This window comes from Suillus bovinus (genome assembly GCF_016758785.1).
Source record: "Suillus bovinus strain UH-Sbo-P2 chromosome Unknown EDB93scaffold_200, whole genome shotgun sequence".
Classification (NCBI taxonomy): Eukaryota; Fungi; Basidiomycota; class Agaricomycetes; order Boletales; family Suillaceae; genus Suillus; species Suillus bovinus.
In genome coordinates, this window is record NW_024542256.1 from 14490 (window position 1) to 30413 (window position 15924).

At 47.5% G+C, this 15924-nt stretch overlaps 3 protein-coding genes across 3 annotated transcripts; all 3 read left to right on the plus strand.

Annotated features, from left to right (window-relative positions):
* Nucleotides 1–2371: 2371 nt before the first annotated feature.
* EDB93DRAFT_1257645 (uncharacterized protein) lies at nucleotides 2372–3557 on the plus strand (the record flags this gene model as incomplete). The annotated part of the gene is made up of 3 exons (XM_041454106.1): nucleotides 2372–2564; nucleotides 3020–3340; nucleotides 3394–3557. 3 exons carry the CDS (start codon nucleotides 2372–2374, stop codon nucleotides 3555–3557), a joined length of 678 nt encoding a protein of 225 aa, XP_041300704.1.
* A 6285-nt stretch (nucleotides 3558–9842) lies between these two features.
* Nucleotides 9843–13741, plus strand: EDB93DRAFT_1188298 (Na+/solute symporter). The gene is made up of 22 exons (XM_041450853.1): nucleotides 9843–9889; nucleotides 9950–10150; nucleotides 10204–10233; nucleotides 10280–10374; nucleotides 10496–10518; nucleotides 10576–10647; nucleotides 10765–10818; nucleotides 10885–11003; nucleotides 11056–11236; nucleotides 11287–11468; nucleotides 11593–11624; nucleotides 11671–11763; nucleotides 11807–11931; nucleotides 11981–12034; nucleotides 12149–12257; nucleotides 12310–12346; nucleotides 12468–12611; nucleotides 12658–12705; nucleotides 12807–13015; nucleotides 13047–13095; nucleotides 13142–13214; nucleotides 13274–13741. The coding sequence occupies exons 2-22, from the start codon at nucleotides 10108–10110 to the stop codon at nucleotides 13380–13382; spliced, it is 1881 nt and encodes a 626-aa protein (XP_041300705.1). The 5' UTR covers nucleotides 9843–9889; nucleotides 9950–10107; the 3' UTR covers nucleotides 13383–13741.
* Nucleotides 13742–13885: 144 nt separating this feature from the next.
* EDB93DRAFT_1188308 (uncharacterized protein) lies at nucleotides 13886–15374 on the plus strand. The gene is made up of 4 exons (XM_041450854.1): nucleotides 13886–14009; nucleotides 14103–14624; nucleotides 14679–15203; nucleotides 15260–15374. The coding sequence occupies exons 2-3, from the start codon at nucleotides 14255–14257 to the stop codon at nucleotides 14900–14902; spliced, it is 594 nt and encodes a 197-aa protein (XP_041300706.1). The 5' UTR covers nucleotides 13886–14009; nucleotides 14103–14254; the 3' UTR covers nucleotides 14903–15203; nucleotides 15260–15374.
* The last annotated feature ends 550 nt before the right edge of the window (nucleotides 15375–15924 follow it).

Below are 15924 nucleotides of genomic sequence, written 5' to 3' on the forward strand. Positions count from 1 at the left end.
TGAGGAGTTATCTAATGTAAGGCAACTCAATCTGACTTGGAATTTGGGTGGAGAGAGATCTAATGTAAGGTGACTCAATCCAACTCGGACACCTAGGTGTAACAACTAAAAAGGTGTGACCCTAGCTAATACTCTCATATTTTAAAGGCTCATTTATGGATTTTGGGTTTACTCTTAGACTAGGGTGTATCCAACTCAGGGTTGAACTTAAATACCCAGGCCCTCAGGCTCGTCACTACTAGCATCTCGCATCTCCAGTGCCTCTAGTACTACAATGCCAAATCAATGGAAACCTACGTGTATGTCCTATTATTTTGTTCTAGACTAATACTGCTAAAACTCACATCCAATTAGCACCTTTGGATATAATCCAACCGCATATCCTTCGCCTTTGGAAGGCATGTCAGATGGATAAGTAGATTGTTACAGAACTGCAGAGACACTTTGATACATCATGTTACAACTTGGATAGTATCTGTTGGCGATGCTCAAACAGAGCGTGTGTCATCAACAGTCGAGGACGTCCTTGGGCTAGCCCAAGGTTAGGGGTCTTACTTGGCAAGGCTTTGGCAAGTAAGATTTGACGCCTATGTCCAAATCGGGTAGCTTATGTCAAGCGGGGCTCGACAATAAGTGTATCTGCCAAGGCTTATGACACCTGAAGGTTAATTGTAAGATCTGCATTAATAGAAGGACAGAAGTCCAACTAGTTAACAGGGGCTTTGCTCGTCGACAAAGTCGATGAGTAAAGATCGAGACTAAAGACTTATCTGCGAGGAGCAGATAAGAAAGTAGAATATAGACAGCTGGCTAAGCTGAATGAATCACTCTTGTTAGGAGTAAGAGGTCAAGAACCAAGTAGATTCAAGTTAAGGAATAAGATACATGGTAGCGAGTTTATATAGAGGAGAGGATGCGTATTAGTGGATGATAACTCATACTACCGGAAAGGGAGCTGGTCAAAGGGTGATACTAGAAAAGGAAGGCATGTTCAAGGTGAGTCATAGGTAAACCGGAACATGCAAATGGGAAATGAGTCAGAGATAGAAACAGGAAGTGAAACGCGCAGGGGCATGATTGTGCAACTGCGGAACTAAATATAAGTACACATGTGCGACTGCACAGTGAGTCATGGATCAAGAAAGGGAACAGGGTAAAGGGGATGCGACGTGCATCATATCATAGGTTACCGGACGGACGGTAAAGGCAAGGGGACTATCCACAGGATTAGTTAGGGGGTGGAATGGAGCATGGGTATGCTTTGTCAGAGAAAGGGTCTGGCCAGATGTACTGGCTCTGCTGGAGCGACAGGTAGAGAGTGAAAGGGAATGCGAGGATAATGAGGATAATGAGAGCAAGGTTGGGGTAAGGGTGTGATGCAAGGGCAGAGGCAAGGAGGGTAAGAAGAAAAATAGTAGGGGCCCAAGCGTCGAGATGTTCTTGTAACACATCATGTTATGGTCTCGGGTTAGTGTTGTCTCTCACTGTCCCTTTAATATATTTACATTCTGACACTGCACTTAGACTTACCAAATTTCTCAAGATTCGCGAGGGCATGGGTCTTCAATGAACACACCAGCAACTTCATACTGTTGAGACCATCCATGAGGCTATGGTTGATCTGCGTCTGACATATCTGAATGCTGGAGTGCATGAAATGGTAAGCTTATTATTTCATGAATGAAACATGAGCATAGCCAGGTAATGTCACAGTATTTTCATCAATCTCATATGTTAATCACTAACTATGGTATTTCTTTGTATTACAGGAGCGTGATAACATCTTAATTTGATATATACAAGCCAGACCTTGTCCTCCAGCACAAGGCCAATTGCCTTCGGAGGAGGCAATTTTGGGCTGCTGGAGTTAATGATATCTTCTCAGTTGATCAACATGACAAATGGCTTAGGTATGCTCTTGGCCTCCATACTGGCACTGAGCCATTCTCTGGTAGGATTATGTGGATGAGGGTCTGGCACTCAAACCAGAACCTACAGCTGATCCTCAGCTATTATCTTGATACCCTTGATATGCTTGGACATACATATTCTTTTTATACTTTGGCTCTTCACTGATATGTATTAGATATGCCAATGGTGATTCAGAGCAACCCTGGGTCGGAAATTTTCGGCATTGCCAATGCACATACTATGCTCCACCAATGGCACAATCCTGTGCTAAAGGGTACATTGCAGCATTGCTGGATGCAAAATAAGAAAAATGTCATGCCTGAAATAACTTGGTCACAATTGCAATGTTGTTTCACACCAGGATTTGAGTACTCACTGTTTTCTCTTGCAGGGCAAATTTAAGAATTTTGTATCATCGAGTTTTTCTACAGCAACAGCAAGAAAGCACTGAAGAACACAGATGACTTCCACTGGACAATTGAAGGGTGTTATTTCTGGGTTCAGCAAAACTGGCACCGACAAGGTTCCTGAACTCTCTGCTGATAGATGCAGGGCTGACTTCGTCAAGTGGCAGAAATCTGTTGACAAGTTGCTTGACATTCTGAAACATCATGAAGAGCTTGAAGAAATGTCAGCACAATGGGCGAAGATTGGTATGGGTGAATCTGATTGGCATTCAGATGGGAGTGATGCAGGCAGTGACGCGGGGGACATCAATATCATACTTTAATGTGCTGTTCAATGCTTGATGTTTAGTTTAGTTTGACAATTGTGATGTCATTTGCATGGTTTTTGTGTGCTTGCCTGTATAGCATGTTCCCACAGTACAACTAATACCATTCATACTATTCATACCATTCACACAAAATGTGCTTTCTGCACAGTGTGTGCAACATGTTTAAATTGTACATCCTTGCTTATTTGTCCATATTGTAAATAACTGTACAGTTTGTAGGCCTATTGTACAAACCTACAAAGGGGGGACTTAGCAGTGGGTTCTGTGAGTCTGTACAAGCTTATACAAGCTTGTACAGGCACCCAGTAGTTTTCTGATGAACACCCTGTGTACTTGTTTTGTTTGTTCTTACCTTTTTATCACAGATCACAGTGGAACATGAGGCATTATATCACATGTGCAATCTCTATATCAATCCTTCTCACATCGTCTTCGACCTTGTTCCACAAACATTTGGAGAGGTCATACAGCACTGCTATGAGGAACTCGGGCACCCATTAGTCATGGGGCACTCTACCTGGGACGTGTATCTACACTTACTCGACATGCTGCAGATCAATGAGGAGATACCATCTGTGATTGAAGATGTTGAAGAAGATCTTCTGCTCTTACAAAACCAACAAGACTTACCTTATCATGAGGAAGGCAATGGTACCTATTATATAGGTGGGGTGGGAGGCGGACTCGGACTTGGTACATTATCCACTCATAGTTGTGTTGAACACAGGGAGCTGACATCTATGCAGGTGACAACCACTTGTGTCAGTTAGATAATCTTGCACTCGATGATGAACCTGAAACTACAGCAAGCATTGATGAAGATGTTGTTGGACTGGATCATGATGGTTTGGTCATATGGGAGTTCTCCAATGAGTCTGACAATGACACAAATGTAGTAGATGAATGGTGACTTGCATTCATTTATATTTTTTTGATTTGATTTCTTGTATTTCATTGCCTCACACCAGTCAATCAACAGCCTGGACACTCGTGCTCTACGTAGTAAGCTTGGTGTAACAGTAGGGACAGCAAATTTTTGTCATACATTTGTTCAATCTATGGTTTGAACTCTCAAACGAACTCGAAGGTTTCTGATTCATAAGCAATCACATAATCTGGTTACAACGCTAGGTAATGTAGGTAAGAGTATCGCGGCTATGGGCAGTAAGGGTATCTAGTTTGGGTAAAGCCTTTGGGGCCTTAGACTGAAACACATTTTTGAATTCCCACCTCAGACCAAGCTTAAGCTGAGATTCCCACTAATCAAGGAGCAAAATCTGCCGCATCGAGCATGAGCTTGGTCCCCCGAAATAAGGAGAGTTGCGAGATCTCACCTGTCATCAGGGTAGCGCATGAAGGGTTCCAGGATCGGTTGATCCTGAAGGTAAGGTGCAAGTACGACAGCGTGTTTCCGCAGGTACAGCATGAACACGTCGCTTCCCCAACATCCCATCGTTTTGACACTTTGGAGAGGTACTCCGTGCAGGAGATATTCCAAGGTACCTCCGATCCTGATGCCGTGACCCTTCAGATCAGTGCGCCCCAGTGTTCGTCCGCTGTCTTGCAAACACTTCATAAATGCAGACTTTGTCAGTACCCGCGCACCTTTCGGGTGATGCCAAGTGAAGAGCGCTGAGTGTGGGTCTGGTGTATTGACGCTAAAGTGGTTTAATAAGGCAGCGTGGGGGTCGGCGTCTCTGGATTGTGTCGCCCAATAAACATCAGCGCCGTGTTGCACGGTCTTAGTTTGCGGCAGGTGAAAAACGGTGACATGTAGTCCGTTGTGGTCGGTTTCCTTGCGCATGTCGCAAACCCTCACATGATGAAGCGGGTTGGATGCTGATAGGGACTCGACAGTGAATTCGCCGCTGCGTGCGAGGGACCAAAACGAGGTCGTGAGGCAGGCATACACGGCAGCATGCAGGGGCTGTGAGAGGTCAAGGACAGACCGCAGCTGGATGAGCAGGTTGACTGTGAAAGCAGAGCGTTTGGGACGTGTGGACTTAGGTGGTGCGAGACGTTTAGCGCCTTCAAGCGCAAGTGAAATTTGAGCCTGGTCGACGAGCCAGGGTAGTCCATGCAACAAGTGCCAGGCACGTATTCCGAAGAAATAATTCTCCAGTGTACGTCCTGAGTATAAACCGGCACAACTGGCGACAAATGCTAATAACACTATGGAAGATGCAGGGCAGCGCTGCAGTTCTGGGATGTTCCGTGAGTCGCAAAACACGTGAAAAACTAATAGGCCTGAGCCGTAGCATTCGCAGGTGCTAACAGCGTGCGAATGGCTGAGCACTGTGAAGATATGATCAATGTCGCTGTCCGAGATGGGCACGATTGACCCATTGTGCCCGTCACAAGGTCGAGAGGTTAGAGGCGTCCAAAGTCGGAGCCAGTCACGAGCGAGACAGTGAGGACGTAAGGTAGAGTGACGTGGAGTGAGAGCAGATGGATAAGCGTGGGGAGTGCCAGCAGTGTGAGCGGCGACAAGCGGTGAATGGTTTTCGAATCTGGAGCGCGCATGTCTGATCCCTCCTGTAATGTTGGGTGGGTTTGCATCCCTATGCTCGGTCCGAGCCCTCGTCAGCCACGGCGCAATGACGAGGGTGTGGGCACTCTGGTGTTCATGTGGAAGGGCATGTGGACTTGATGGCATCAACAATGAAGGGACGAATGGCTGCGGGTATGGTGAGGGGGGGGAGAACAAGCCTGGTGGATGGGAACACGCCCTGGGAGGGACCATCAGCAGGATTTGCACTGCTCTCAACATACCGCAGATGAAAAGAGATGTGCCTGTTGAGCTCGCTGAGCCGTTCATGGATCCTGCAAAAGGAGTTGTTGGTCTCCCAGTTTCGACATCTGCTGTTCTGCCAGGCACTGATGACCCCTTGGTTGTCACAGAACAGACAGAAATGTTGTTCGTCGTCGTCTGTGAGTGAGTCGAGGATGGCAATAATGAGGAGTTCGAACCCGATACACTCTGCCCACCCGATGTCGCGTTGGCCGCCGCATGTCCGCCACCCAGGGCAGAGTGTCCAAGCCCGCCAATACCCATGGATAACAATTGCGATGCCGAAGGACGTGCTGGTGTCGGAGAAGGCGTCGAGATGGTGGAAGTGGGATGGCCGGCAGATCGAACGTCCAAGGAAAAGAGAGCCGAGGGTGGTGTACCACCAGTCGAGGTCGTCGCGCAAGTGTTTAACGTCGTGGTGGGGCACAAAAGGACGATTGGAGCAGACACCCAACATGGTCTCCAGTGAGGTGAGGTAAGCGCATCCTGCTGGTATGACCAGACTCGCATGGAGTAGCTTACTGTATAGCTGCTGGACTTCCTCCAAAACATGTGTTTTTTTCGAGTGCCAGGTCGAAATTGCATCTTGGTATTTAGCTTTCTTGCTGGTGGGAATTTGGACTGTGAGGTCCACGATGCTCCACAAGAAACCGAGGTATAGCACAATGAAGGCGAAGGCAACGTCTTTGCTGGGCTCCCATGGGGTACCCAGCTCCTCGGATTCACTGTCGATGTCCTGAAAGGCGTAAGCGAAATCACGATCAACAGATGACCGCGGTGAGGAGTGAGAGAGATCGTGCACGAGGAAGGTGTAGTCCTCCCCATGCTCGTTGTATGAGTCATCTTCAAAACTGCTCCCTTTATACCAGATCCGCCCTCCGCTACGCTGCCTCCCTCTCTGCGTGACGATGCCATGTAGCTTTCGACGTTCATTGTTGTAACGCTCAAGATGGCGTCGTCTGATGTGAAAGAACAAGTGGTCGTCGACCCATTTGAGAATGGGCCCGATTCCGGCTGCGCGCAACAAATCAAGTCCAGCATCAGCAACATGTCCATAGACCCCCGCCGAGGGTCCCATACCGAAGGATATGCAAGTGTTCACGCAGAGTGAGCCATTCAGCAATAAAACCACGGTGGCTGGCCATTGAGACGAGTGGAGAGGTACAGTGCGATAGGCTTCAGCGATGTCATGAGTGGCCCCTTGAGATCCAGGTGGCAAGGAGCGTATGACCGCACAAACAGTGTCAAATGTTCCCCAAGTGCAAGGGAAGTCATCTGAGCACGTAGACGCATTGATGGAACAGCTAGGGTATAAGACAGAAGGCGACAAAGGGAGAGAGAAATTCTGGATGACGCAAAACTTCCCAGGTTTCCCTGATTTTGGGATAATGGACAGAGGCGAAGACTGAAAATGACCGATACAATTACGTAGTTCAACTGCCGAGAAAGGACCAATGTAGTGTCCTGTGCTAAGTTCTTGTTCCAAAATTTTGTCAAACGCGTGTCCGAAGGTAACAAGTGAGGCACTATTTGGTGGGTTCTGAGTTCTGAGCCGAGGGGGAATGTTGAGATTAAAACCGGTACGTAAAGACTCACATAAAGTAGGGTATCTGGAAGACAGATTGTGACTACATAAGGCGCGTTCCCAAACGTCAAACCGGTAAGGTGTGAGTGGGTGAAGTTGTCTGTGCTCGAGAACACTGTTGAGCTCCGTGTGAGGTGCCAAGGCACCCAGAACATAAGTGTTGATTGTTGTGAGACCGACTGGAGCACCCTTTCCCGCATTGCCAGTCGACACACAGAGGTTGGTTTGATTTGCGCACGAGAAGCTGGTGGTCAACTCGTGTTGTGAGGGTGGCGCGAGAGTTGTCCCACAGACGATCTGCTGTGCACTCGATGAAGTTGTGTGTGGTCCTCCCCAGGCAGACGGCGCACACAGCGGGGGAGCGAGAGCTGGGTGCGCCATCCTGAAAACCCAAACATTGACTGCGGGAGTTGTTGCCTTTGGTGGTGGAAGTGTGTTTCTGGAATTTGGGTGATGCAGATCGTGGTCTGTAAGTGGGTGACAGAGAGCGTTTTGACTTCCTAGAGCGTAAGCGTCTGGTCGCCTCGGTGGATCCGGAGTGCTGAGCAGAGTCCTGTGCAATCCAAAGTCCGAGAGCAACATAGAGAGCAACACAAAGGCAGAAGACAACGCAGAGGCAGAAGGCAATGCAAAGCCATAAGGCAACGCAAAGGTAAACGCGAGGCGTCATGTGAAGGCAAACGCAAGGCGCAGTGAAGACGCGAGGGTAAACGCAAATGCATGTGGTAACGCAAAGGCAAGGATAGCACAATACATGATGCATATGATAAGGCAGTAGCGCAAATGCAAGGCGGTGGTGGATCGTGCCGAGTGACAAATGGGTAAATAAGATCGTAAAATACAACAGAATAGAAGAGTTCATTAGAGGTGATGTTGTGTGGTTAACAAACGGGAGACTCACACTGCGGGCATCAAGAAGGTCGCGCAGACGCATCTGGCGAAAGATGTGATCGAATGTGCGAAGCAACGCAGTTTCGTCGAGAATGGAGATATCCCAAGCACCCTTGGCCAGAGGGATGGCATTGTGCCAGGCCCTCCGTTGTTCTTCTTGGTAGATGAGGATGGCGCGTTGAGCAATGGTGTCAGGAGAGTTCCAGTAATGATGTAGGACTATCGACCCCCAGAAATTGGCTAACATGGTGACCCGTTGGGCAGGCCAGTCATATTCTTCCATTGCTCGGATAATGCGAGGTACAACTTGAGCGAACTCCACGGTAGAAAGGCTGCAGTCAGCGACGACCCTCGAGGAAGGTTTAGTCATACCAGCGCTAACCCAGACCGTAGAGCCGTCATCTCCAGTAGTGGGCACCATTCCCTCATCCTCTAGTCCTATAATTTGCGTGGGCGTCTGCCACACCCGCGTTCGTCCAGTAGTAAAGTTCAACGTAATGACCTTTGTCAATTTTTCGTAAAGTGAAATCAGATACCATAATTTCATCGTCCGTGGAGTCAGGCCGTGGGCGTAGAGGGATGATGAGGTGTTTGGCCCGGTTCTTCTTCCTTTCGTCAGTTTTAGCGGCTTCTTCGTCCATGCGAAGAGTCTCCCGAAGACGTTTGCTTTCCTCTTCAGCTAAGTGTTGTTGTTCGAGAGCGAGACGAGTGTCTTCTGCAAGTTGGAGTTGCCATTGAGCACGGAGGGCATCATTGGTTGTTGTCCAAACGGTGCGTAGCAGATCTGCCGCTTGAGCTTCGGTGGTGGTAGGCGAGGTAAGGCTAAGGCGACTGGCACTATAGGCGCCGGTCATAAAATCTGGACAGATGAGTAAACTTGGGTCAGAATGAAGTCTGTCCATAGGTCGGATATGTGCGAAACAAAGAGAATGAAATGATCGATATTGGCTGGTTTCGTTCTGGCTTGCGACGAGTCTTTTATTTTAGAGAAGTAAGATGTAAGGCGTGATTTCGAGCTGTTGAAATGCGGCTGATGGTGGTAAGAAGAAAGGAAGGCGTCAGTTAGGTTTGCTCGCGGCACCCGTAGACTTAATTCGTATCACGTGCTCGTGCCTCGTACTTTATAGAAGTCCAACAAATGTAGTACATAATACTATTTATTATTCAGGTTTTCACAAGCCAACATGAATAAATACGAAAGTATGGTGCTCGAGGTCCGACTACCATAAGTAGAAAGTCTAGGTGAGAAATTGAGCATGAGTGTCCGGGCTTCCATAATTATGCTCCTGTAATTCCCACGGCGACCATATCACGCACTGATGCATGTACTAAATGACAACCAGCAGAGGCCCAGTGCTACCCCACTTCTCATCGCGATCTTAGCCAACCATGACGCGGAATAAGTCACCCTGGGGTTCTCCGAGGCCGTCAAACGAACAGTGATGGAGTGAGCGACCCATCTTCGCCTGGTTGTAGTCACAATACAGGACCTTATCGAGGATTGCAAACTGGGAGAAGGTGTCAAAGGAGGAGAAAGACACGATCATACATGTCGTTGCAGCCCTGAAACCGGTGTGGTCAACTGTGCCGGAAGCGGCGAGCCGTATATGAGCTTGAGTAACTGCTAACACCGCTTTCCTCCACTGATTGAGTAGAACTCGCCTTGCAAAGCAAGCTGACCAAATCCCATGAAACTATCGGTTTCACTCGAAGACATTTGCTTGGGCCGCGCATCAAGTCATCTATCACAAGAACGGTCACAACTAATTGTCGACAATGTTTGGCTCCAAAAATCAGCTCTGAAACTTGAGCCTCACTCGCCAATTGACCTTGACGATGGCAGCAGTATTAAGTTTAGACGTAACAGCAATACGTATGCATATCGTCATGTGTAAATCACGTCTTCTCGGTGGGCCAGCCACCATGCCTGATAATCCGAAGATAGGCATATGTTTGCTTTCCGGAATGTCGCTCAGTAGGTTCAACTTATCGGCTGGCTAACTTGAAGTTCCTGCTCACTCACACTTTATTTTAGCATGAATTTGCCAAGTACTAGATGCTTATCTCCCGCTGCCCAAGAAGATGTCATACGATAACAACTGACCCTATATCACCGCATACGCTCCGCTGATTAGTTGGGCTATTGAAGTTTTAAATGTAGCTCTCCCCGTCCATTATCTATTGTAACTCACCATGTCTAGCGAGCCATCATATTCCGAGTTCAAGCCACTCCTTGGTATGTCTGTCATGCTTTGAATGCTTCTATCGCTCACAAACTCCTTCATGAAGCCCAGAGTGTTGGTTATGGCGTTGTTGTTGGTATGAGGTCTAACAAGGTTGAAACTCTTCGGCTGACTATTTTCAGGTGTGGGGTTCTTCTTCGCAGCCATCATGTTCATCTTGACCACGCTGCAACTCAAATTCTTCAAATTTTCCCCCGCTTCTTCAGAAGAATTCACGGTATGACGTCGTTCAATGCTCCAGCTGTTCTAATTTCTAATATATCACAAGAGTGCTTCTCGGAGTGTTAAGGTATGGTTTGTATTTTAAGAGACATGTCTCGCTACCTCATAATTGGAAGCCTGGTCTAGTGTGTTGTAGCATGTGCGTGCTGCTACTTGCTTGGTTTCTCAAGCGTTGCTGGACTAAACTTGTGTGTAGCGTAAGTGCATGGACGTGGAGCGCTACCCTTTTGCAATCGAGCACTGCTGCATATACATTCGGTAAGAACTTGTTTCACGTCGGCCACGGCATACGTATTAATTTCACTTAAAAGGCGTTAGTGGTCCTTGGTGCATATCTTTTGGGACTTGCGGCAACCTTGTTGACTCACTTTTTGACCCTGTGTAGGTGGTATGGTGTCGGTGGCACCATTCAGGTCGCTTTTGGCATGATTGCCTCCAAGTAAAGAAAGCAGAATGCCAACGGTGCCCATACCATTCCTTGAGGTATGAATGACAAATTCGAAAGATCTTTTCACTTGTTCACTGGCATTCAGATTGTCAAGACGCGATTTGGGACAAGTGCTCACATTCTCTTCACATTTTATGGATTTCTGTGTATCTTATTAGTCTGCGGGTCTCTGCTACGTACGTCCCAATATTTGTTCTCGACTGTTAGTGTCACTCATGGCTACGACAGTTGGAGGCTCTGCGACTGTTAGCGCCTTGACCGGCATGAACACCATCGCGGCATGCTTTCTTCTCCCTATTGGTATTGCTGTCTATGTCGTCTTTGGTGGTCTGCGCGCGACATTCATTTGCGACTGGAGTCATACCATTATCTTGTTCACTATTATCTACATATTCGTATTCCGAGCATAGTGAGTGTTTCCTCCTGCATGGGACTAGTTGATCATGGAATATTTGATAGCGGAACATCACCCGCCATTGGTAGTGTCTCCAGACTCTACGATCTCTTAGAACAGGCTAGCCTCGACACTCCAGTGGTAGGTAACGAAGGGGGGAGCTACTTGACTATGAAATCGAATCAAGGGCTTGTGTTCGGTGCTGTCTCAATCCTTTCTGGTTTTACTGGAGTCTTCTGTGATCAAGGTCAGCGACTGATAACATGTCTCATCCAGTTTACATTCCTCTAACGGAACATTTTGCATAGGTTACTGGCAAAGGGTAAGCCTTGTTTTGTAGGATGCACCTGACTGAGCAAGGTAGGCGATAGCAAGTCATCCAGAGTCGACCACCAAGGCATACGTCAGTTTCGCATTTGTAGATTTGAAACAATCTGACAGCTTGACAGATGCTTGGTGGTATTTCTTGGTTTGCTGTTCCATGGGCATTTGCATCTTGTCTCGGTCTGAGTGCTCGCGCTCTTCTGACCAATGCAAGTCCTGTTATAGCACACCCCACAGATGATAACTCACCAATATTTGTAGCCGAATTTTCCCACTTATCCTTCTCCGCTTTCTCCAAGTCAGACTAGCGCAGGTCTTGCAGCTCCTGCTGCGGCCGCTGTGCTCATGGGAAAGGGCGGCGCGATCACCGTGCTTCTTGTAGTATTGTACGTATAGACTATGATGGGAAGATGCGATGTTCTGACATGGTATCAGTATGGCTGTGACTTCAGCTGCTAGTGCTGAGCTCATCGGCGTATCCAGTCTATTGTGAGTTGCTGCGTCATCCTTCTAAAGGCAAACACCTGACCATACACGATCAGTTCGTATGAGTGGGTAGTCCATAGCGTGGATATTATTACTGAAAATGACCCCTCACATCAGCATATACCGGACGTATTTCCGCCCCAATGCCACTGGAGACGAGATAGTGAGGGTATCTCACTACTTCATATGTTTCTGGGCTGTCTGGATGGGCTGTTGGGCAACGATTGTAAGTGTCATTCATCTCATCGTTTGTTTCCCGCACAAGCTCAAATCTACAGCTGTATGCTGCTCACATCGACCTTGGATGGGTGAGTTGTATCGCTCTCGACGCCGATGGCCTCCACTGACGAGTTCGTGGGGAAAGCTATTTTTTGTCCAGTAAGGTTTTGACTGTGTGTGATGTGAAGCACTTGCTGAATCTATCCGGATCACAGAGGCTGTATACTCAGTCCTGCAGTCATTCCCATTGGACTTACTGTTTCGTGGTCTAAGCTTACAAAGGCAGGCGTTTTCTGTGGTGCTATAGGCGGCGCATTTTTCGGAATGTTGGCTTGGATGATCGGATGCTGGAAGATATACGGTCTGATTTGTCCAAATACCACTGACATCATGCTGACTGATTTCAGGTCAAATCAACGTCACTAACCTTGCAGAACCGTACTCAGCGCTATGTAGTACGCGGGATTGTTTTTCTCTGGGATTCTGACGGTAGGGGTGTCGCTCTCAAGTACGTTTTTACTCCCTCCCAACACCCAATGTTTATTTTTTTCTACAGACCCTGCTGACTATGACTTCTCGGGCACTCGAGCCATCGCCATCTTAGAAGATGCAAACGAAAGTAACGTTTGGGACGATGACACTCCAAACAGAGCATCAGACACCGAATCACAGAACAAGAAAAGGGGCACCAGCGAAAAAGGGTCGTCGTTCAAACAGCCAGTTTCCAACATCATGGAACTCAGGCTAGAGAAGGATAGGAATCACGTATCAATCCCTCAAGATAGCGTTCAGGAAGGCGCTTATGTATTCTTCGATTTTGACATTGATTGTTGTCATACTGGTCAGTATGTCAGCGCTAATCTATTGGCTACACGACTGATAGAGGACCAGTCCCAATTCCCATGTTCTTCTCTCATTATATCTTTAGCAAGAAGTTCTATACCTTCTGGACAGCTTGCTCGATGTAAGTTATCGACGTCAACACGCAGTTCGATAGAGTGCTCACGGACTTTCTTTCGACAGTACATGGGCACTCGCGAGCGGGACATTTTGCATCGTCTTACCCTTGTGGGAGTCCAGAGTTGAGATTGGTACGATATTGGGTTCAGCTTATAGATCAATCTACAAATAGAGTTCACTTTGAACTCCAAGTTGCTTCATGTATATATCTTTCCTGTTGGCATTAGGTTCCAGCTTCGTCTGGCTCAGGAAGAGTCGGAGGCACGAGCTGTGTGTCTGGGCTGGTCCGAGCTTGGGAAGCAGGTGGAGCCGCTGGGTGGGCAGGAGACCTACGAATTCTGTCGTGCTCTAACTCTTGTGTGGTGCAATCAAAATAGTGTCTTTATAATACAGTGACAGTTCAACAGGCTAATTGAGAGAGAGCAAGGAACGAGAAGGTTAACGAGCGAGAGTTTGAAGTCTCGGTGTCGTAGGTAGGTCGAAAAACGAACGAAAGGATTCCAGACGCTAACGCTCACCTGGAAGTGTGGGACACTCCCCGGGTTAACCGGTTACGTCTCGGCACCTGTGCAATGCAATTGTATACCCCAAATTGGCGCCACCTTCATGTAATGCCTTACATAATACCTACCGAAGACAAAAGCTGGAGTCTTAATTGAAACATGATTGCAACCACATCTGATTGAAACATGACTTTTTTGCATGCCGGCAAATGGTATCTCATGGGAAGCCCTTGTTATTGTCTTTTTTGTGCGAGTCAGAACGGGTCTTCACCAAATCTGGTTACTGGTTCGGCAGCGTGAGTTTATTGTCATCATGACCACCTTCGTCTTCCACCTTTTTGTTAATACAAACTTGGCCCATGGACGCTTTGCCAATGCCACACCACCAGGAATCTATTTATTCGCGAATATCGGAATAGGGTGAAATCTAAGGTCTCGTTCGTCTGCCCACCTACAGGCCTATCGATTTCTCTCAGAATCTCCCTACTACAACTTTACTCTTGGCTCATTACCAGGTGCTTCATTGATTTCTCTCGGCAAAATGTGGCACTCGGGCAATACTGTGTCGTTCTCTCATCCTTCCAACCCGCCGAACGAGCTGCACCTGCACAACTTGCCATCAGATACTGTTTTAACATGTGCTAGCGCTTCCAGTTCATCACAAGCAACCTGCACCCAACCACTCGCACCTCCTCAAGCTCACTATTCATCCATGCAGCTCCAGGATGACATGTTTTCACAGTTCTTCGGAGCCAAACCACACCGAACGAGAGTCCTCGAACGGCATGTCCCTCCGCCCTACTTGCGCGAAGGGGAGTTTGAGAAACTGCCTGTCCGTACTGCTTATCCGAGTCCGGATGCAGACAACAAGCCCATAATACTCACTCGCTATTTGTTTTCCTACGGTTTCTGTACGTTTCTCTCGAACATGTATCACAAGATATGAAATTGACAATTCCCTTCAGTCTTTCCAATATTTTGGATAGTTGGAATCGCTATAATATTCTCCCCACTTCGGCCCACTCCTGAATGGGGGATGGGAAAGTCGGAAGAGGAGAGACAAAGGCTGCTTGCGGAGATGCGAGTTTCGGAACTCAAATGGGCCAAGCGTTGTTTATATGCCATGATCGCACTTTTGGTTCTCGTTATTATTGTGTTGGTGACCACCCTTGTTTTGGTAAGACGGTAAAGAGGCGCTGGCGGTTGCTTTACTCTACCTTCTTTCCATACAGCTATTGTGTTCGGCCAACCGGACCTTCATCTTTTCGTCAGCTAAGTACTATAGTTGGATTTTTCTCCTGTATCAGCAACTCTGGCATATCACTTTCAAGCTCAAGCCCTGTTTATACTTATAGACGACATACTTTAGTGTACCACCACAAAAGCCATTTGTCTCTTTACTGAATGAATGTCCTCTGGGTATCCGAATATGCATTGGGCAGTGTATGTGATTACGAACTAACAGTGTGGCACTAACTAGATCCAGCTCGAGAGGTAGGAGGCTCCGTTTTCGGATTTCTTATCCAAACCAATGATCTTCGAAACTAGATATTGCACCATCAACCATGATACCAAAAGCGAAAGCAGAAGTAGAATGGTATGACTCACTGTGGCGATGTGCCGCTTGGGCTTTCAGCTTACCCTGAGCAGATCATGTATCCTGCATCCTAAGGATGCGGGTGAGTCATGTGATTGATCTTGGTTGCACAGCGACCTGCGCTCATACTCACATCAGGCCTACACCAGAGGTTATCGCAGCAATCTATATCTATCGTGCAGAGGTCTCCGAGATGACCACACACTTTTTTAGGGCGGGGGCAGCTTTTTAGATAATGTCGATGATGTCAAAGCAAGAACAACGACGGTGAGGAACGATAAACGCATTTTCGTGCGAGGCGATATAGAACTTGAGGGGGTCTCGAATGATATCTCTGAGAATGGGTAGACGCTGTAGGACGATGACTAGCTTTTATACTCTGCATATACTTCTGGGCATGGTTCTGGCCGATTTGGCAGAAACCGTTATTGCTGAAAATGCAGGAGCGGATTCAGTTGATTACGACTATTGCGGCTGGCAACATCGACGACCCTTCTTAATATTACCCGCAGATTGCTCGCTCTCGTCTTCAGTCTTTCATCCCAAAGCTAAAAAGTTGATGCTCATCTAGTCACTGATACTTCCGAGGATATTTCCATCATCTTTCTCGCGAT

Excerpts from the sequence above, each read along its gene's own strand:
- EDB93DRAFT_1188308 (XM_041450854.1), top strand. The coding sequence starts at position 14,255 with ATGTGGCACTCGGGCAATACTGTGTCGTTCTCTCATCCTTCCAACCCG. Across the intron at positions 14,625-14,678 it reads TTTGTTTTCCTACGGTTTCT|TCTTTCCAATATTTTGGATA; the intron begins GTACGTTTCTCT and ends AATTCCCTTCAG.
- EDB93DRAFT_1188298 (XM_041450853.1), top strand. The coding sequence starts at position 10,108 with ATGTCTAGCGAGCCATCATATTCCGAGTTCAAGCCACTCCTTG. Across the intron at positions 11,004-11,055 it reads AGTCTGCGGGTCTCTGCTAC|TTGGAGGCTCTGCGACTGTT; the intron begins GTACGTCCCAAT and ends TGGCTACGACAG. Across the intron at positions 11,237-11,286 it reads ATATTCGTATTCCGAGCATA|CGGAACATCACCCGCCATTG; the intron begins GTGAGTGTTTCC and ends AATATTTGATAG.